Below are 22547 nucleotides of genomic sequence, written 5' to 3'. Positions count from 1 at the left end.
ACGGGAGTATTTGTGCGGGCTCGGGATGGGAAGGGAGTGAAAATTGCTTCCCGTGTCACCCTCTAAAACACACACACACAGACAAACAGAAACACAAACACACAAACACACTCACTCTTTTTTTATCTTTCTCTCTTTCTCTTTCTCTCTCTCTCTCTCACACACACACACAGACAAACAGACACAAACTCTCTCTCTCTCTCCCTCTCTCTTTTCCTCTCTCTCTCTCTTCTATATAATATTTGAATGTCCAGTAAGTTGATGTCCAGTAAGACACGTGTCTCTGTCCTCTTCCTCCAGCCTGAGTCCGTACAGCTATGACGAGGGCTGCTTGTCCAACAGCCAGGACCACATCCCCCTCGCCGCACTGCCCCTACTGGCCACCTCCGCCCCCCAGTACCAGGAGGCGGTTGCCACGGTGATCACACGGGCCAACCAGGTGTACAGCGACTTTGTCAGGTCTGCCGAAGGAGCCTCCTTTTCTGGCCAGGTGGGTTCAGGTTCGAGCGCCAACCAGACTACAATCTGGAAAAGCAAACGTCATTGTTGGGGCAAAGTAGCCACACATAGCCAGACTCGAATTCTTGTCAGAATTTCAGTCTGGTTGCAGCACACAGCTGGTGTAAAATTGCTACTCTGTTGTCTCCATTGTGTTTAGAAAGTGATTGAAAACTTGACAGAATCCAGACACTGGTATCATTGCTAATTATGCTTAAACTTTCACAAACACACACACACACATTGGTGCTTCTACTGTCCCAGACTGAAGGTGTGTGTGTAACGGATGTCAGCTAGCTTAGCTGTGCTTGTGGAACGTTGGTAAACCTCACTCCCCGACTCCTCAAGAGTGCTGCTGGCATGCGAGTTAGTAGCCTGGGCTTTTAGCTCAGCTGTCAGCACGCTCGCCTCCCGATCCGAGGTGCTGCTGTTCGCGGGTTCGAGTCCAGGCGTGTGCAGGGCTGAATCGCGCAGGTTCAACACAACGCAGGTTACATGTGCGTCCCTTTGCTGCAGGTGTGTCTGATTGGAGACTGCGTGGGGGGTATCCTGGCGTTTGATGCTCTGTGTAGCAGCAACGTGAGTGTGTGTGAGAGCCAGAGCAGCAGTAGACGGACCAGCATCGTCAGTGTGCAGGTGAGTTGATCTGAATACACTACACACTGCCACACAGCTATACACACAATGCCACATGCATCACACAGTCCTAACATGGACAGAGACAAAGGCATTATAACACACACAAAATATTTATTTTATATATATATATATATATATATTTATATATTCAATTATATTTAATTCTGTCAATCCTCACCGCCTCAAGGACACTTGTAACACTTCAAACAAAGCACACTTCAGCACAACTACACTAACCCTTCACATGACAACCCTGTCCTTCACTCCCCAGTGTACTGCAGACACACACACACACACACACACACACACACACACACACACACTCTCTGTAACACTCCAGGATCTTTCCCTATCTAGGACCATGACCTGCTGTCTCCAGCTCTCCTGGTGAATTCTGGGCCGTGTGGTTCCACTCTGGAGGGCAGTCGGCATCTGAGCCGCAGCAACATCGACATCCCACGCTGCACTGGGGCTGAAGAACCACGGAAACAGTTGCCGCGGAAACGCAGCGACTCTTCCACCTATGAGCTGGACACCATCAAACAACACCAGGCTTTTCTGTCAAGGTCAGCCGACCATACATAGCATACACTTACTATAAAATAGACTTACACACAGCACTTACAGTAAATCAGATGTTTACTCACCCAACAAACACAGTGATTAAAACAAGATTCACTAGATTCTAGATGCCGTTACACCTAAAAGAACCTGTGTCTAATGTGTATGTTTGTGTGCGTGCGCTTGTGTGTGGTGTGTGTGTGTGTGTGTGTGTGTGTGTGTGTGTGTGTGTGTGTGTGTGTGTGTGTGTGTGGTGTGTGTGTGTGTGTGTGTGTGTGTGTGTGTGTGTGTGTGTAGTCTCCACTCCAGCGTGCTGCGTAACGACCCCGGCTCCCGTCGCTCAAGCAGCAGCACCATGCTGGAGGGGGGCGCTCTGGGCAAGTTCGACTTTGAGGTGACGGACTTCTTCCTGTTCGGCTCCCCACTGGGCCTGGTTCTGGCCCTCAGGAAGACCGTGGTCCCAACGCTGGACGGTACGCACCCAAAGAGAATCACTCACAGCTCTCTAACATACAGGCTTTAGGTCATTACTGTAGAGTTTGTGTCTAATGTACAGGCTTCAGGTCATTACTGTAGATTTTGTGTCATACAGGTTTTAGGTCATTACTGTAGAGTTTGTTTCCATTACATACAGGCATTTAAGTCATTACTGTAGAGTTTGCCTCTAACATACAGGCTTTAGGGCATTACTGTAAAGTTTGTCTCTAACATACAGGCTTTAGGTCATTACTGTAAAGTTTGTCTCTAACATACAGGCTTTAGGTCAGGTTTTGGATAAGCCTGTCTGGAGTAGATGTTTAACTCTGTTAGAGTCTAGCTGTAGTGTATCTCTAGAGAGACTGTGTGATATCCAGTAAAGCCTGTAGTCTCTATGCTGGAGTAGCTTTCTAACTCTGTTAGAGTCTAGCTGTCATGCATATCTAGAGAGACTGTATCATATTCAGTAAAACCATATAGTCTCTATGCTGGAGGAGCTTTCTAACTCTGTTAGAGTCTAGCTGTCATGCATATCTAGAGAGACTGTATCATATTCAGTAAAACCATATAGTCTCTATGCTGGAGGAGCTTTCTGACCTCTGTCCACCCAACTCTCCGCTGCAGTGGGCCATCTGCGGCCGGCCTGCCAGCAGGTGTACAACCTCTTCCACCCGGCCGACCCGTCGGCCTCGCGCCTGGAGCCCCTGCTGGAGAAGCGCTTCCACGTGCTGCCGCCCTTCAGCGTGCCGCGCTACCAGCGCTTCCCTCTGGGGGACGGACTCTCCGCCCTGCTGGGTGAGTCTCACCTCCAGGCCGACGCCCGCTGTCCACTCCTCACGCCTGCCCACATGCCCACATCCCATGTCTATGTCATCGTCCTTGCACCTACAAAGCAAATATGGCAGCCATTTAAGCTGCCATTTCATTTAAAAAAATAAAGGCAATTTAGAAGTGAATTGCACCTATTGCACTTATTACTTTGTTTTGCTTGTTTACCTTGCTTGTTTTACTGATTCATTTTTTCTAAATGTTTAAATTCATTTTTATTTAAATACACATATTTTTTCACAACATGTCACCACTGCTCTCATGTTTACACCCCGAATAACATCAGCTGATCCCAATTTTCCATATACAGGGTTATCTGACGGTCATCTTAGTAATGTACCACACATACCACTGAGAAAGGGTGGGGAGGAGAGGAGAAAAGACAATATAACATTTTCTTGTTGTTATCGTGAGGCTAAATGAGACAAAAATGACTTAAGATGACTTTGGTAGGAGTTCTGTAAAATCTGTGAACTGTACTGTATGTGTGCCACTAGTATCCTGGTGTTTGTCTGATTTTGCTTGTTGGTGCAGATATGAACCTGTTCCTCCTGTAGCCGCTAGCCATTAGCATGTGTGTCAGTCAATGCATGTGTTTTTTTTTTTCTCTGTTCGTTACTTGTCTTTTGTTTCTTTCTTTCTATGTCCTCCCCCCCTTCACCCGCACCCCATCCCCTTTGTGACACCTTCACCCCTTGCCCCCCCCCCCCCAACCCCATTCCCCCAACCCCTCCCCGGTTGCCAGTGGAGACGGTCCAGAGCAGCCCGCAGCTGTTTTTGGACGGGGTGTGTGGCGCACCCCTGCGCTGCTCCGAAGCGGTCAGCGAGACCTCCATCCCTGTGCCCGTGCTCAACTGGCACGCCCCGCCAGGCCCCGCTGAGTGTGTGTAGCCTCTTCTGGTTCAGTCTTCTGTCTGTGTGTGTGTGTGTGTGTGTAGGTGTAGATTTTAATGTGTGTGTGTGTGTGTGTGTGTGTGTGTGTGTGTGTGTGTGAGAGAGAGAGAGAGAGAGAGAGAGAGAGAGAGAGAGAGAGAGAGAAAATATCTGAAGTCTGCTGAAGTGCCTGCCTGTGTGTGTGTGTGTGTGTGTGTGTGACATTTTCAGTTATTTTGTGTGTATGTCACAGTTTTATATGAGTTATTAGCACTTGTACTGCCAGTCTACCTGTCGTTGTCCTGTTTGTCATCTCTGTCTGTATCTCCTTCTGCTTTTGTCCCTCTGTGCCCTGTCTCTCCAACTACCTCTCTGTGTGCTGGGTGACCTATCAGTGTGGTCACCCTAAACTACATTACACCTTTATCGCTGGATTAGGGTTAAATGACCCCTTATTAGGAAATAGTCCCAGCCAAGGTTCTTATTCTTGGGTGGTTATTGGTATGGGTTATATTAATGTACACAGGTGAACTTGACCTTACGAAGGACAGAATTGGTATACTTTTGAATATTGGTATACTATCACAACTCTACATTCTACTCTGCTACATTTTATTTCATACACTTGATGAATTGTTTTACATATGCAGTAGCTTTTTAGAATAGATAGGTATTTAGATATCTATATTTATATCAAGTTTGCTTAACGCACTGGCAGGCAAATTTGGTTTGATTCGACTTAAAATAAGTAAAAAGTGATGTTATGAGAAAGCACTAGGTAGTTCTACAATTCCAACTAGATTTTTGATCTTAATATAAGATCAATAACACTTGGTTAGATAAGCAGTTTTTGCAGTGTAGGTACTTGTTTGTCAATGGGTCCAGCTGTCTCGGTACTGGTTCCTGAAGAGGCTTCATCTCTGCAGCTTTCTGGTCAAGTTTATCCTCTTGTTTGGGCATCTGTTGTCGTGGACCTAATGTGTGTGTGTGTGTGTGTGTATGGTTCCACAGCAGACATCGTTCACACGCACGGCGGGATGTTCCTGGAGAGCTCCCACCCCCCGTCCCCAGTGGTGCTCTGTGCCGCCCGTCCCCCACGCCGGCCGAGCGAGGTCAGCATCTGCAGTCAGGCTTCGGGCCACGCCGACAACTACAGTGCCACCAACATGGCCAATAGTGAGTCGCAGTTCACTTCATCAACATTGAAATGGAAATATCTGGTGCGAAACTCGGTGAAGTCAATCATTCTCAGAGTGTTTTTGAGAGCATTTTTAAGAGCATTTTTAAGAGCGTTTTTTAGAGCTCAAAAGCTGTAGATATATCTCATGAGTGTGATTTTCAGTTTAGAGTAAGAATATTTTTAGAATAGAATAGATTGGTATTTAGGTATCGATATCTGGTGCCTAATTTGAGGATGTCAAGTAAGCAGAGTGTTTAAGCTGTAGATATATCTCATGAGTGTCATTTTCAGTTTAGAGTAAGAATATGTTTAGCCCTCAAGTATTTTAAGCACTACAATGGTCATTTGTCGTTTGAAAAAGTTTTTATGGGATCATTTGTTGGACACACATGGCAGCTCTGCTTAACTGTGTTATGTAATAGTTAATGTTCTTGTGTGTATGTTTTTTTCTGAAACTGAATGATTATCACAAATATACTATTAGCAAACTCAATATTAACATTACTAATACTAAATCAGATCTAATCTAAATCTTATTGGCCTTTGTTCTTTCTGTAATACACATACTACTGGTACAGGGTCTAACTAAACTAGACTAAACTAAACTAAACTAAAGTTAACTAAATTAAATCTTGATATGATCATCTTAAAACACAAAATAATCTTTTGATGCTAAGAGGTCTCTCAGCATAAGTCATTATCCACTCTTTTTCCATTGATTTGCCCTGTAATGCTCTTCTTTTATCCTCCATCTCATAGCCCATTCATGCCAACAACAAAGCCCGTCCAAAAAGCTTAGCCTGTTGACCCAGCTGGCCTTCCCGTACACTAGGCTCACCTCGCGGAGCCCTTCCCCTAAGCTTCGGCTCAAACTGCGGCCCTCTAAGGCCCCCGCAGACACGGATGGGGGGGACTCGTCCCCCTTGGCCCCCTCAGAGAGGAGCAGCCTGCTGGGCTCGCAGAGCACCCTGCTGGGCTCCTGCCCCACGCTGCTGGGGTCCTGTCCCACCCCTCCAGCGAGTCGGCTGGACGTCGCACAAGGTACTCCCCCGCCCCCTGGAGGCAGAAGAGGAGCGGAGTAGAACGCAGCCCAAATCAACCAGCTCCCAACCTACTCGCATCTGTTTTATTTTTTCCCCCACACGTCCATTACACAGTTAACGGTCAACAAATAGTGTGCATGTTAAATGCATACCACACTTTTTGTGTGTCTACCACTTATTTATTTCAATTACACATTTAAATACAATTACCTGAATGTATGGTGTATGCACAGCTAAGTGCCCAGTATACTGAAACATTACAAATATTGAAATACAGCTATGTTATACAGTTGTAGATATATTAGCATGGTTATATTCTCAGATTACTTGGGCTGCTTATTGTCATATCAGATAGCTAGTTTATTGATTTACTCATACTGTACATCTTTAGCTGACCCATATGCAAAGTGAGATTTGAGGCCTGTACACTGTGTAATGTGAACATGTGAGTTTGTGAGTTGGGGCTGTGCAGCCTGCGTATGTCAGTGCCCCCCATAGCTGCACTGTCTGCATGCCAGAGCTCACTGCCTCTGTCCCCTAGCCTGTCCTAGCACAGCTAGCGTTAGCGTTAGCTGTGACGTTTGGCCTGTTTGCCCATGAATGCATCCTCCTCAGCCCCTGGCTCTATCACTCCTCAGCTGTTATTCCATTTCCCCAACTCCTTGTCTCCCTTTACCGCTGCTTTTTATACTGGATCTCAGGAGTGCTGCCTTTCCCCTTTGTCCCCTAAAGCTGGCCCAAAACCTGCCTTCTCAATCCCAGCACTTGGTGTTCCTGTTAGGGTAACCTGATGATGTCTTCATATTTCATATTCTCTGGTTCAGGGAGAATTCCATTTTCCAATTCCAGGTCTATTTCAGGTTCCACCCAGTTGCATTCCGGGTCCATTCTAGTTCCATTCTGAGAGGTCATCATCAGTATCTTTCATTTCCATGCCCCCTTTGCTTCCTGCACATGGTGCCTTGTGCATACTGTACTCAATGACTAACGCTGAGTCTGCCCTTTGATGCTCCTCCTGTGGCAAAAGCAAAGTTTTTCCCTCACTAACAGGAGATGTGTCCTGCCTTGAGAGACGTTGTGAATGTGGGATGCGTCTGCTCAATATCAGAACATCTCCCAATTTACCTTCTTTTTTAGGCCCTTGGTTGCTCCTGTTTTGCATGAAACCTTTACGGATTAGAGCAGTCCTTCAAATTATGTGACCCCCACCTCCCCCAGTCAGCTACTAGTGACTGGATCTTGGATTGGATTAGATCTCACAGTCCTGTTTGTGTGTGTATTGTAGTTGCAGGCCGGTGGTGGGGCACTAAGCGGGTAGACTTTGCCCTCTACTGCCCAGACGCGCTGACAGCATTCCCCACAGTAGCCCTGCCACACCTTTTTCACGCCTCCTACTGGGAGTCCACAGATGTGGTGTCCTTCCTGCTCAGACAGGTGATGGTCCCCAGAAGGTCACTCAATATCAGTGCAAAACACTATGTAGCTTACTGTTATCACTATAATAAATAAATATAATAAATGTGATTATATATTAATAATATATACTTGGATTTTTTTAATATTGCTTAGCACGTATATTTTCACAGTGCAATTGAATGCAAACAGTGCAATTGAATTTCAAACTAGGCCAGACTTATATGCACATGCACACATACTCATATTCTCACAAGAGAGGATATCTTGCTGTAACATTTACACACTCCTACACAGGAGGAACGTGCACTATAAAGTCTTCCATTTTCATTATGCTGAGTCACGGTTTACAGTTTCTTTGCTAATATATATAATGCCGTGTAACCTTTTCCTCTGTGTAACTCAGGCCTCTGTTCTTGCTCCATGTGTAGGTGATGAGACATGAGAGCTCCAGCATTCTAGAGCTGGATGGGAAAGAGGTGACCGAGTTCACCCCCTCTAAACCACGCGAGAAGTGGCTGAGGAAGAGGACCCATGTCAAAATTAGAGTGAGTCTCAGTCTGAATACATACATACTGTACGCACAATTATTATACGGCTCTTCACAATGCATTGACTTTAAAGGGATAAGTGCCTTCAATGCTGGCACGTCGGGGTCCGGTTCGCCCTGTCGGGACTTATTTTCCCAATAATGACCGGCGATCTATACATTATTCCTTACATATAGCATGCACACACACATAAACACACACAGACTCACCCAAACACCATAGTCTTTACCTTAACTTTACTTCATTTTACTCAATTTTACACAAACATGCAGACCGCACAATCAGTAGCTAAGGACAGACATCAGAGTCATCAGGCTTTACATTAACCCCTGAAGAAAATGGTTAGCTGTGTTGGGTGAGTAGCATGTCCTGCACTGACCCGTGTGTGTTTGCGTTGTAGAATGTGACGGCTAACCACCGTGTGAATGATGCTGTGTTCACGGAAGACGGCCCTCAGGTGGTGACCGGACGCTTCATGTATGGCCCACTCGACATGGTCACTCTCACTGGAGAGAAGGCAAGTTGGACTTAGACACATGTGCATGACCACTTGTGTATAATACTGTATAAGGTCCTCAGGTATGTCCACAGGTCACAAGTGTGGGTAAAATATAAAGCCCTTTGTAAACAATGTTGGAAACACATCACAACCCCTTTTCACTTACACTCCCCTCTGCGTGCGTGGTGTGTTTACTGCTGTGTTCTCCTGCCCATAGGTGGACATCCACATTATGATGCAGCCTCCATCAGGGGATTGGGTGTACTTTGACATGGAGCTGACCAATAGCAGCGGCCGCATCTCCTACAACATTCCTGAGAGCAAGCGCCTCGGTATCGGGGTTTACCCAGTCAAGATGGTGGTCAGGTGGATGGCCATTACATTGATACTTGATTGAGAAAAGCAAAATGAGCACTAGGATTTAAAGTTTCTTAAATTAAGTGTCCTTACACTGACAAGTAGACATGTATCCTATCAATCAAGTACAGTATATAGTAGGATTTGTGAGGGACATAAACTGGCAATTGAGACTCCTCCAGCTGGTTCAGAAAAACCAGCTGGATATAGCATTTGATATAGCATAGTATAGCATAGTATAGTATAGTATAGTATAGTATAGTATAGTATAGTATATAGACCAAAAGGCATGTGTTCAGATTTCTGCAGTTTACAGATTGATCCATGCAATTCTAAGCAAATAGCTCAAACATAACAGTTAGAAACCTTAATAATGTCCTGTCGTTTATGATTCATCAGAGGAGACCACACGTCTGCGGACAGCTACCTGACCGTGCTGCCCAGAGGCACTGAGTTTGTGGTGTTCAGTATCGACGGCTCCTTCGCCGCCAGCGTGTCCATCATGGGGAGTGACCCCAAGGTCCGTGCCGGGGCGGTGGACGTCGTCAGGTATGACTCGACCTCTCTGACTCAGCTGACTGAAGACTTCTGATGCTCACATTGTGCACAGTGACTCACACATACTTTGACTTCATTCAGTGTATTATATTTTTATTCTTGCATTAGAAATGTAAGCAGTAAGCCCCCAAGGGTCTGTTGTTTACAGTGAATTTTGAACCGCTAAGGGGTGTTGTTTGGCACACCACAAAGTAAAATAAAGGGCCGTTCACATCAAGAAAGATAAAAGCAAAAAAGTATCGCTCTATCGCTAATATGAATGACAGCGTCCACATATAAATTCTAACAATAAAGACATGAAAAACGATATCCTTGGGGATCAATATCAGGGTGAATTGAGAGTGATAAAATGCTGTGAGCAAATCAGGGTCAAATCTTAGACATCACATTCATCACAAGGAGAGACTTTCTTTATCGTTGGTTAGTGTGGATGCTTTTATCGTTTTTTAAGTTATTGTTATCTTTATAGTTATTGTTCCCTGTGTGAACGGCCCTTAATACCGGTGGAATGTAACTGCAGGGATAGGTTTGCACCTTTGAATGTGGCTCAGCCAAAGACTGTCTGTTCTAGCTTTAGAACTGATATGAAGGATGTGATGTTAGGTGACCCCTCATACTAGACTATTGGTAAGGTCTGACGTAACATGATTTGATGAGAAGTGTTTTTGTGTCCTGCTCGGACAGGCACTGGCAGGACCTGGGCTACATGATTGTGTACGTGACGGGGCGGCCGGACATGCAGAAGCAGCGTGTGGTGGCCTGGCTCTCGCAGCACAACTTCCCCCACGGCATCGTGTCCTTCTGCGACGGCCTCGTGCACGACCCGCTGCGCCACAAAGGCAACTTCCTCAAATCTCTTATCTGTGAGGTGAGAATGTGTGTGCATAATACACTTAAAGGAACATGCCAACTACCCCAGAGATAGATAAGAGGATACATACCCTTCTCTGTGTGTGCAATAACCCAGTCTGACACCCTTAGCCTAGTTTAGCATAATTCACTGTAAGCAGGTTAAACCAGTCAGCGTATAGCTAAAGGGGAGCTATAGGCTAACTGATGTGTGTCTGTGTGCGCAAAATCCACTCAGACAACTAGAACTACAAGTCATTTATATGTAAGAGGTGTGCCTGTTTGCCACATGTGTTCCCTTCACACAGGACACCAATCCTTGTGTGTTTGCCATTCAATGGCTCTATATTTTCCTAATGTCTTGTTTTTTGGTTCTTTGTTGTCCTGTGCAGGCTCACATGAAGATCTTTGCTGCATACGGCTCCACTAAGGATGTTTCTGTGTACGCATCTATTGGCCTGCCACCCTCAAACATCTACATAGTCGGACGACCCACCAAGAAGATGCAGCACCAGTGCCAGGTAAGCTGGTCAGGTGCCCAACTGCAGATACTGAGATTTTTTTTTAAATATATTTTGTGACCAAAGAGCTTAAAGAGAAACTATGCAGTATTGGCAATTTCTTCGCTGTTTTCTCGGTTTTTGCTTCTTTTTTGCTGCTCCCTCGCTACCTTGTTCTAGTCGGTGCCTGCCGTGTATGTGTATTTAAATGCAGTAAAGCAATTCGTCACACTCGTTACTTCCTGACACTGAGGCTGTCAGCCCGCAGGCCCAAAATTGAAAGGGTGGTTTTTCCGCTCACAGGCGCTAGGGGGAAACGAGACGGCCACCATTCAAAAGTCATATAACCATTCCAATGACTCAGAAGTTGTTACGTTAATTAAGGTAAATTAAGCTAAAAAAAACCTGCATAGTTCGCCTTTAACTTTGATGAAGCTTTGAGAGAGAGAGAGAGAGTGAGAGAGAGAGAGCTTAAAATACATTCTGGTCTCCATGTGGGAAATATGAATTGTGCAAAGAGAAAGGGTTAAGCGAAGACGCTTTCCTATGAAGTAGGCTAAACAGTAAGTTTTCTTTTTCTTTTCTAAGATGAAGTCACTGCTGGTTGCTTAAACTGACTTTCACATAGACTTAATAATAATAAGGATCTCAAACCCGATCTCTCTCTCTTTCTCGAATCATCACTGACCCTAGTGTCCCCCGCTAACCTCAAGTGCAATGCACACCATAAAGCTGGTGGTGTGGTTTCAGCATTACAGTCCTACTAGTATTCTATGTGCACAGAGCGCCACCTGCTGATAAGGTTACTGTCAGCAGGAGTAAAATGACTAGTGAATAAACAGGTTGTGTTGCTGGAGTGTGAAAGTCCCAAAGCTGTTCCAAAGCTTTTTTGCACACATAGCTGCATAATTTGTTCCTATGCTCAACAACCACCTGAAAGAGTAGAAAACATACTATGTTTTTAAAGTATTTTAAGGTATGTTGTAAACATTAAGGTATGTTGTAAACATTCTGTTAATGAAATGGAATTGTGACATACAGTACTCTATATTTGACTAATAACAGATTATCACAAGCAGGCTATACAACAGATATTGCGCTTCACCTGAGGCCCATAGATATTGCCAGTGTTGTGCGTGAACGAGTTCGAAAGAACGCGTTCATTGAACACGCTCATTTTTTCGTGAACGTTGAACTGAACGCAGCACATTTTTTTAATAAAGAACTTGAACGTGAATTAGTTCACATTATGTGTCATGAACGGCAGACATCACTGTAAATGAACGTTGGAATTTGTTTTCCATTGAAAACTGAGTGACATCTGTTTTCTCTTTTGAAACGCAACGAGATAAAGTTCCTCCCTCCTGTATTCTCGCTGGTGCCGCTTAAATCATGTATCACCAGACAGAAATGGTTTTGACATTGTGTGCGCAATGCATTGCGGGCAACGTAGTGTCCGGCTGAGAATAGTTAAATATCATACTGGCTTCCGCACAACGTTACCCGTGATGGATTGCAGCAGAGCGGGGCTAGTGGAAGTGGCTAGTGGAAGTGATGGCACGGAAACTGGTCTACCTTTTCTGTACTGCTGCAAGTTTCATCACCTGGTAAGAAACCCACAATTGCAGTGTCATGAGCAAATGTCTACAATAAGCAGCTTCAAAGAACGTAGTGATTTCTAGCTCGTAGTGGGAAAAAAAGTATATTTATTTGAATATCTCACGAAAAAAGTCAAATGAACTGAACTTTGAACTAGTTCAGAATTAAAATTGTGAACTTTGAGCGTGAACTGTTCACTTAGAGCATGTATGAACTGAATCAGATCCATATTCGACACTGCACACTGCCTTACAACACAGGGACAAAAAGGGACACTGATAAAGTTCATTGCCAACGTTGGAACCAGTACACAACCTGTTCTGTCCTATTGCTGTTGCTGTGTTTATGCAGACTGGTTTATGATATGAGGATGCCCACACAGGGCTCTATGTTGATGGTCTGGTATGGTTTAAGCACATGGAGGCCGTGTCCTGTCCCAAATTGCTATCTTGACGGTGTGATAAGTTCGCCAGACGCCAGGTGCATTATTCAAAAGGGTTGTTCTTATGTTTTTTAAGTGTGTTTTTGGCGCAGTGGCGGCATTACTTGAGTACATTTACTCAGTTACTGTACTTACGTCACTTTTTCATGTATCTGTACTTTACTGGAGTATTTCAATTTTGTTAAACTTGTTACTTTTACTCCAGTATATTTCTAGGCCAAATATCTTACTTTTTACTCCACCACATTTTGTGACAGCTGAAGTTCCTCTTGGAAAAAAGACTGTCCAAATACATGTGTACTTACTGTACATGTGTATTAAGAGAGTTAGGCGTTAAATAATGGTGTTGGCTAACCTACGTATGTTATTGTTATATCCACTATTTACTGTACCTTGTTGACCCCTTTTCACAATATTGATGTTACCAGGGTGTGATTTGTGTAAAAACCAGAGGGCGGGATGATTTTGAATAAGTTTGTAACCCCCCCCCCCAAAAAAAAAAAAAAAAAATGAACGAACGATTCATAGCCTAGTAATGTCATGGCTAATAATACCCTATATTATTTTTGCCACCTTTGTAACATTTTAGTTTTAGTTTACCGTGGTGTATGACTTTAAACAGCGAGTGTGCTTGGTATGATGATCAGCTCCTCTAATGCAGGGTAGGACGTTTTGACAAGCATACAAATTCACCTTGTTCTTGCCCCATCTGAAATGACTTCTCTACTTTTGCTGCCTCCATCCTTTCTGTATTTGTTGTGTAAAAAAACGTTGTAGCCTATATGATGGCACTGAAGTCTTAAGTTAGTGAATTGGCTAACAGTGTTAGTTGGTAACCAAATAGCCTACACATTGCGCTACACGCTGCGTAGGCTACGTGCATTCTCTCTCCTGCTGATTTGCGTTCAGTAGCCAAGTGCGTAATATTGCAAAAGTTGAAAAAATAAATGTGTTTATTGTAGCCTACAGAAAATAAATAGCCTATCATACTGTCAGTTAATTGCCTACAGTGCAGTGAAGAGTTTGGAGAGTAAAGTTATAGGGCAACTTGAAGTTTTATGAAAATAATTTACGAACCAGAACATAAAGACCATGAAGCTTCTATTTATTGCAGCTGTTAAAACACCCGCTAGATAGTTTAAAACCAACATTCGTTTTTGCAGTACAGATTATTTCTAAAAGTTATTTGTCTACTACTGGCTGATTTATCAAACGAGTGCTTTCTCGTTCGTCCTCCGCAAACTACAGGTGTTTCGGTAGAGAGCCATTAAATAAGCGATGCCAAGCAATTTCTGTAACACTTTTTGTGACATTCAGCAAATATCTCCTCATTTAATGTAAGTTCCTTCGGACCTACGTTCTACTCTACGTGCAGTTGTCCTCCATATCAGTTACATCAGTTTTCTAATTTTGAAGGTTCTAAAACATTATGCTTCACTGAATCCTTCTCTTTTTCTTTCATTTGTCCAGCTAACTTTTCCATTGAACCTAGCCATTTATGATGGATTACACACTCGACATTCTGAAATGTCCTGCACGATCAAGGCCAAATTAAGTTATCACGCAGCCACTGTGTCAGCAGCATCAGTGCTGACGGTGACGGTGCGTTTCTGATGTCAGATTATTATGTAGGCTAGCCTACTAGACTGTTCTCACGTTGCAGCGCTTTACTTATATGAAGTTGCATTAATCAATATGAGGGGCAGAGGGGGATAAATGTTGTCCCCCCCGACGATAAAAATAATTTAGCAGAGGTAGGGATAGGAAAACCAGAGGGGGGGAAATCCTCACCACCCCCCCCTACAAATCGCACCCTGGATGTTACCATAACTAGCTTCATGACTAAGCAAATGATGGTTATTGGTCTTAGCGATTATTGGTCAATCACCTTGAGGAAAAATGAACCCATCAACCCAATTTCTGTTCACCCATACACTTTTATGAATAACTTTGCACACATACAAAGTTAAAGAGGACACTCTAGTAACATACAGCACATACATATATGGATATATGTATAGGGTAACCATTTCTTACAACATGATAGACAATGATTCATATGATAGTCTAACACTATAAAGCGCCATGAGATTTAATGTTTTGGCGCTCTATAAGTGAAATTAAATTGAAATTGAAATTAAATTGAAATTTTAATTGATAGACAATCTGACACTATCAAACACAAAAGGGGACGTCTTGATTTGGTCTGAAAGTCTGAAGCATTCAACAAAGCAAAAAGTGGTTACTTGAAGTAGGCTAGATCAGATATCAATGAAGGAGAATGAATGCCTCAAGGCTCAATGAATGCCTATGCCTGTGCCGAATCGGGTACCCGCATAAGAGTAGCTCGAACGGATAGATTGTGACATCCCTAAAATTCACGGGCGGATAATTGCGGGCGGATAGCGGATAAAAACCAAAACAGTATTTTTGATGCTGAAATAAAACATAAATGAAAAATATGTGCAATATTTGTATGCCAGCATAGGCCAACATATAGCTGTTTGTGACGCTCATAGTTGTATTTTTTCTTGTAATATTAATAAGTTTATTTGTGTGATGTTCTGATGCAGCAAGCTTTGGGCTATGGTTCGTTATTATACGATTTAGCACTAATGCGAAATGTTAAAGAAACATGTACGAGTTATGTTACATCGCCTATTTAAAGGTACCGATGGTAGGCTACTTGAAGAAAGCGCACTTTAGGCTATACTGTTCATTAGCTTAAGATTTAGATTGAATGTGAAATTTGTGCTTCAATAGCGCGAAAAAAAGCACTCGTAAGGCTGTTTCAGAGAGCCTATTGTGATGTTGAAAGGGTGCGAGACTAGCCTAGAAATCTAGACGCACCCTAGCGGCATGATTTTAGCTCCCGTGTGATTTATCGCGGGCACGGGTCGGGTGCGGATTTAATTTTGATATTAGGCCTATCACGGGTGACGGGTCTGGTGCTGAACTTTACGGTACGGGCGGGGACTGGTCTCCAAAAACGGACCCGTGCAGGACTCTGATATCTGTCATTCCCTAAGGGCAAGGAGCACAACATCAAACAACTTGTTGGTATTTTGACAACGACTGCATCTCTGCAGAAGGAAAGTGCTTGTTTGGAGTCTCTTTTCCTCATTGTGACATTTAGGGACATACAGGGTTATGCTACACACTTGCATTTTAGCCATTTAATACCAAAAGACAATTTAGGGAAAGTAACAGAAAATACAAAGCTGAGAAAAACCTGTGGCACACAGGGGGGAAAGTTCATTATTTAGGTCAAGTTCATTGTAAGCCTACCCTGAGCAATACAGTTTTGGATTGACATTCAAGATTTGACACGATAAGATTTTACAGGTTACAGAAAAAATTGTGTGTGTGTGTGTGTAAGCGTTTGATGGCTCTAAAACATCCAGAGATCATCAACAGGATACAATCATCATAAACTCATTATGTGTAAAATAATAAAAAATATTGAAAATATTTACAGTGTGAAAGAGTAGAGCATTGCAAGCAGAGAGAAAGAGGGATTTATTCCAGAGCTTGAATGCAGCAGAACAGAAGGCCGGGGCACCACTGCTGAGGCTGATTACTGGTTGGCAGTAGCGCTATATCAACCATAGGGAACTGGAGGAAGTGCAGGCACTGTGCTGAGGTTGATGACTGGTTGGCAGTAGCGCTATATCAACCATAGGGAACTGGAGGAAGTGCAGGCACTGTGCTGAGGTTGATGACTGGTTGGCAGTAGCGCTATATCAACCATAGGGAACTGGAGGAAGTGCAGGCACTGTGCTGAGGTTGATGACTGGTTGGCAGTAGCGCTATGACGACCATAAGAAACTGGAAGTGCAGTGCAGGTCTAAAAGGAATCTCTGCAAGATAGGCAAAGGGGGAATAGTTCATTTATTTGACAGTTTTAGAGTCATCATAACTATCAGTCCTATTCCTGCTATGTCAGATTGAACAAAGGAATACATTTTAGGGTGTTAACACATACCACTTATTTTTTAATGTATCACTGGAAAAATGGCACTGTTCCTGAAGTTGTGTTGATTCGACCATGTCTGTTTGCCTGGAGACAGGGATGAAAGAAAGCGGTCAGAACAACAGGCTTGTCACCCTGTCATTAATAAAACACACTGTAATGTAGTGTAGTGAGTGTAATGTAGTGTAGTGAGGTGTCCATACCTGGGAATGGGGGCTCTTGTAGAAAGTCTTGTCATAGTAAACCAGAAAATCAGACCCTTCTGGATTGTTGACACACTGCACAGGGACCTGAGAGATGATACACATCATGTTTGTTATTGTGACTTTCTCACAAACACATATTAACCCAACACTTGCATGTACTGTACACAGCATGCCGAACTGTAACTGTGCTTGTAAAGTAGAGTTGAATCATAGAAGAAATGCAGAAACAATAAATGCAGGTTAATCTGACCATGAACAGGTTGCTGAGAGCCACAATGAGCTATTCCCATCTAAGATTTGAGGGTCTCACCCACATACTGTACATACTCGCACCATTTTCATTGGTTTCATTTCAATAGACTCCTACAAGATGTAGATGACATGAAATCTTCTTTAGACAATGTATCAACAAAACTTAGTTTTGGAGTTGATGGAGTTAATATTGTGATGCATCACATGTGAAGGGGGTGGGTGGATGTAGGTGGTGCATGGGCTTAAAACAAGCCAGTGTGTTTAGCAAATTTGTCTTGATGTAAGACGTCTTAAAATAAACCAAACTCTTATTACATTAAGTCAAAATGATCTTACAAGAAAATGCTAACACCAACTAGATTTTTGATCTTAATATAAGAGTAATAACACTTGGTTTGATAAGCAGTTTTTGCAGTTTATTAAATAGGTGCCATACATTTTTGATTCACTGCAGTTTAAATGAGAGATTTGTCATGTAAGAGATTAAGAGCTTGCTGATCATGTCTTTTTCAACACTGACAGAAAAGGCTCATACTCAGAATAACCCAGTCAAGGCGTCTTGTTGCTTTGAGTTAAGTTATCACAACGTGTAGTGTGGTTTACTTATAATAAACACTGCACTACACAGCGGCATAACAATGGTATGACTTTTGAGGCATTATGTAAGGTTTAGTCATGACACATTACTACCTGCAGTAGAGGAGAGTTGTAAAATGTCTGGTCCTCGTACATCTTCACACCAGACCCTTGTGGGTTGTTCACACATTGAGTAGGATCCTGCGACATATTAATATCAGTTATAAAGATATTCCATGTGTTTGCACTCACATGGCAACCAACATGTTTAAGTAGTCTAACTTAGTATGTTAAACATCACATATGTGAAACATTTAAATAACTAAAAAAAAATGCTATTATGTACAATCAGTTGGGGTCCCTGCAGGATGCTTCACTAAAAATAGGCTCTGAGACTATATTTCTTTTAACTTGTTATTACTGGAAAATGGTTTGGAAAATTGCACCCACCTGCACACATTTTGCCATTCCAGATTCTCTTCTTGATCTGAAAAGAATTTGCCAGTCAGTCTGCTGGAGTTAGAGCAGGGGTTAGAGTCTTTCATGAACGTACACGCTAACTTTGAATGCAGTACTGGAGACCCGTCTTGTTCACTTTACATTTGCCTCCGTCAAAAAAGGTTGAGAAATATTCAACTTTTGCTGCACCAACGCTACAGCCCTCTGCATCGCCAATCAAGCCCTGGCCGACCATATAGGAAGTTATGATCAGGAATCGAAACAGTTTTCAGTTCACCACAGCTTCCCCAGCCTTCCGTCTGCCTAAATCTATGCTAATTTGAAATTTGTGGTGTAAACTGGGAGGGACTTTTGAGTCCACGGGATTTTTGGGAAACCACTTTTGAGTCATATTTGCACAGCAAATATCCAGTAACCACTAACAAAAGTCGCTCAATCCTGGCCATGATGAAAGCCGGAATGGTAATAGGTTAACACTGCCTCCTGACCGGGTTCCTTAAAGGTTTTTACCAACTCAAGTATACGTGTTTTCGACCCCTAAGTAATCATTTTGAGCCTGGCTTTATCAAACGATCTGATTTTTTTGGTAAGCAAATAAGTGCGAGAGGATTAATGAGAGAGGGCCTCATTTGCATATTTAAACTTTAAAATTGAAAAAACCTGCAATACATTTTTTTTCTCATCTTAACATAAGTAATCATCTGAGAAAGTTTCATGATGATAGCTATAATTAATTTTTTTTTACCCTATTTACGCTTTAATGATCTTATTATGCTAATTATGCAAATTGCCCAAGGTGCAACTTTTAGCAACCAAGTTGAAATCCATCCACTAGGCCTATAGATGACATTTCTGCAATAAAACTTTAAGGTACTCAACATTTCTGGGTTCACTATTGGGCCTATGGGAGATGCAACTAGACTGTAGGGCCTCATTTGCATATTTAAACATTAAAATAGAAAAAAACATGCAATGCATTTTTTTCTCATCTTAACATAAGTAATCAACTGAGAAAGTTTCGTGGTGATAGCTATAATTTAACTTTTTTACCTTATTCACACCTTAATTATCTTATTATGCTAATTATGCAAATTGCCCAAGGTGCAACTTTTAGCAACCAAGTTGCTAAACATTTGTTTATTTTAGAGAATATGGGGTACAGTGCAGTGATGAGTCAAGGCCAACTTGGCCAACTTGGAGTGAATATACACACACAGGGGAAATATACACACACAGGGGAAATTATCTCTCATAAGTCTCTCATGGACACTGATGAGGGGCTGAATGACATCACACCTGTAACAAAGCATGATAACTTAAAAAACATAGCTAGACAAATGTTATTTTTAACGGCACAAATCAGCACAAACATACAGTAGCACAAACGATGTAATAAATAAACCATAATAACTTAGAAAACATAGTAGCACAAATGTATCTTTTGGCGGCATAGCTTTGTTTACATCCACCTGGTAGGCAAGGGACAAGTTGAACCCAGAGCCTTATAGATATCTATAAGGCTCTGGTTGAACCTATTGAACGTCGTTGTCTGCAGCTGCCTCTTGGTAGGCTACATCAGGGGTTCCCAAACTTCTCCACGACAAGGCCCCCCAAATACCACTAGGTTCTGGCCCAGGACCCCCTTGATGTGTTATTAAACCCATCGACAATACTAGGGCAAATGTAAAATACATTAAGCTAATCCTAATAATTATTTTAGCAACAAGCACTTCGCGATGGAGCATACAGTGTGTACAAAATTGCATTTGGGGCTTTCTGCTATATGAGAGTTATCACTCTACTATTATTCCCAGTCATTATCATGGAAAATATAATGTACAGATATTTGACAAATTATTATAATGGCATTGTATAACAACCCTCATAGTAATAGGTATATTTTAAATTCTTCAAATGTATTTGCTGCTTTTCTTTTTCCTTCCAACTTGCTGGGGCCCCCCTGACACCCCCTCGCGGCCCCCCAGGGGGCCCCGGCCCCCACTTTGAAAACCACTGGGCTACATCTCTGTATATCAGCAATGTCAACATTTCAGGTATCAATAAAGGTGATGATGAAAAGTTATCCCATTGTTCAATATTTGATAGCCTGTCACAGGAACGTTATTTCGCTAAAATCGCCCTGATTTGGTGCATTGATCTAACGTTATGGGAGAACCGGTGTTACATGGCAACTGGCACCCATGTTAACTGGCTGCGTTGGTGAACTTTCACGAGTAATGACGACGTTTCTTCGACAGATGTGGCCGCTTGCAGATTTGTCATTTTCTGATGGAAACTGGAGACGAACAAATACAAATATGCATGACATATTTAAATGTCAAAATTGTCTGTAGTACACTACATGCACTGGACCATTAATATGCCACCAAAAAAATAAATAGGCCTACCTAAATAGCCTAATAGTAACTCTAAGTGGGTATCGAACCTGCCTCCTAAATGAAACTGCTTACATGATAACCACTCATCTACGTACTTGCGCCACGAACCAGCTGACAAATCACAGTGAAATTTACTTGACTTAGGCTATACAATTAATAAGAGTCAGCTGATATGTTATTATGATTGTAGCAAGTTAGCACGGCTGATCATGGTATATGGCTACCTACCTTGTTGTCTTGCTAGTACAGCAGTTGCCCAAGCCAGTAGGTCTTCAAAGTATCATGGTTAAGTTTTCAAACATTTCACTGACTGCTGGTCAGGCTCTCTGTGGCCACCTAGTCTATCTGTAGCCTAAATTGAGGAAGCATTACTGGTCTAAAAATGTTTTAATAATAATAAGAAAAAAAAAACCTGTGATGGGCGAGGATTGATCCCCATGTCGACTGTGTGAAATAGCAATGTGTAGGCATTAACCTGTTGCACCAGTTTGCGAATTGAGAAATAAAGTATCAAAAAAACATCAAACCCATGTTTACCCATGTTTACATGTCAGTGTAACCAAGGTCGTAATTCGTCGCCACAGCCTCAGCCTAACCTCAGTGAAAACTTAACCATGATATTTTGAAGGCCTACTAAATGGCTTGGGGAACGGTAGCAAGATAACACAGTAGCCAGATAACATGACCAGCGATGTTAACTTGTTACAATGATAATAACGTTAGCTGACTTCTTTTAATCGTACAAGTCAAGTCAATTTCTCTTTGTGCTGTCAGCTGGTTCGTGGCGCAAGCGGGTAGACGTCTGATTATCAAGCAAGCAGTTTAACTTATTAGTGGTTCAATGCTCACATGGAGTTCATTTATGCTATTAAGGCGTTTGTTTTAGGTGGCATATTCATGGTCCAATGCATGTAGTACTACAGACAATTTTGACATTTAAACATGTCATGCATATTTGTGTTCGTCTCTAGTTTATATCAGAAAGTGACAAAAAGTGGCATCTGTCAAAGACTCGTCACCAATCGTGAAACGTCATCAATGCAGCCAGTTAACATGGGAGCCAGTTGCCATGTAACACCGGCATTAAAATACAGTAGTCAAGTCAAGTTTATTTATACAGCGCATTTCATACACAGAGGTCATTCAATGTGCTTTGCATAAACAAAAGCAGACAGTAATAACAAATATAGTAAGAATAGTTTAATTGAATAGTTTAATTTAAAGTATATTTGTTCTATACACTGACACAGAGATTCAAGGGGACCATAATTCTTTGGTGACAGAGTAAATTTGTGTGTCATCTGCATACAGTAGCTATGATATGAAATCAAACCATTTTGGATGATTTGTCCAAGTGGGAGCATATAGAGGTTGAATAATAGTGGCCCCAAGATCGATCCCTGGGGAACACCACAGGTCAAGGACATTGGTGTTGAGGTACAGTTACCAATGGCAACAAAGAAACTCCTTTGTTGTAGATATGATTTCAGCCAGTTGATAACTATGCCTGTAAATCCAACCCAGCGTCTAGTCTGTGTAATAAAATATTGTGATCAACAGTGTCAAATGCTGCACTAAGGTCCAGGTTATTCTTCTTGAGAAGTGGCTTTACAACAGCTGTTTTCTGTGTGACTTAGGAAAAATGCCAGACAGCAGTGATACATTTACCATGTGAAGGACATCTGCTGTTATAAGGTGAAAAACAGTTTTAAAGAAATTGTTTGGCAAAATGTCTAAGCCACATGTGGAAGACCTGAGATTCTATTCCGTTTTTTCAAGTGTGTTGTGGTCTATCAAGCTGAACTCTGACATCAA

At 42.4% G+C, this 22547-nt stretch overlaps 1 protein-coding gene across 1 annotated transcript in view; it reads left to right on the top strand.

Moving 5' to 3' along the window:
- Positions 1-22547, top strand: part of pitpnm2 (phosphatidylinositol transfer protein, membrane-associated 2) — a 61123-nt gene that overhangs the window by 28402 nt on the left and 10174 nt on the right. The window contains exons 11-24 of the mRNA XM_076284117.1: positions 301-490; positions 1015-1134; positions 1495-1703; positions 1996-2171; positions 2800-2970; positions 3749-3886; positions 4888-5052; positions 7385-7533; positions 7944-8060; positions 8464-8580; positions 8780-8928; positions 9319-9468; positions 10162-10345; positions 10719-10847. Coding sequence (XP_076140232.1) covers positions 301-490; positions 1015-1134; positions 1495-1703; positions 1996-2171; positions 2800-2970; positions 3749-3886; positions 4888-5052; positions 7385-7533; positions 7944-8060; positions 8464-8580; positions 8780-8928; positions 9319-9468; positions 10162-10345; positions 10719-10847 — 2164 coding nt within the window. The remainder of the gene's footprint in view (positions 1-300; positions 491-1014; positions 1135-1494; positions 1704-1995; positions 2172-2799; positions 2971-3748; positions 3887-4887; positions 5053-7384; positions 7534-7943; positions 8061-8463; positions 8581-8779; positions 8929-9318; positions 9469-10161; positions 10346-10718; positions 10848-22547) is intronic.

This window comes from Alosa pseudoharengus, unplaced genomic scaffold (assembly GCF_046254945.1).
Source record: "Alosa pseudoharengus isolate Yale_2024_CS ecotype anadromous, Long Island Sound unplaced genomic scaffold, YU_APseudo_1.1 YU_APseudo_1.1_scf_14, whole genome shotgun sequence".
Taxonomy (NCBI): Eukaryota; Metazoa; Chordata; class Actinopteri; order Clupeiformes; family Clupeidae; genus Alosa; species Alosa pseudoharengus.
This window is presented reverse-complemented; position numbering and strand designations above follow the sequence as displayed.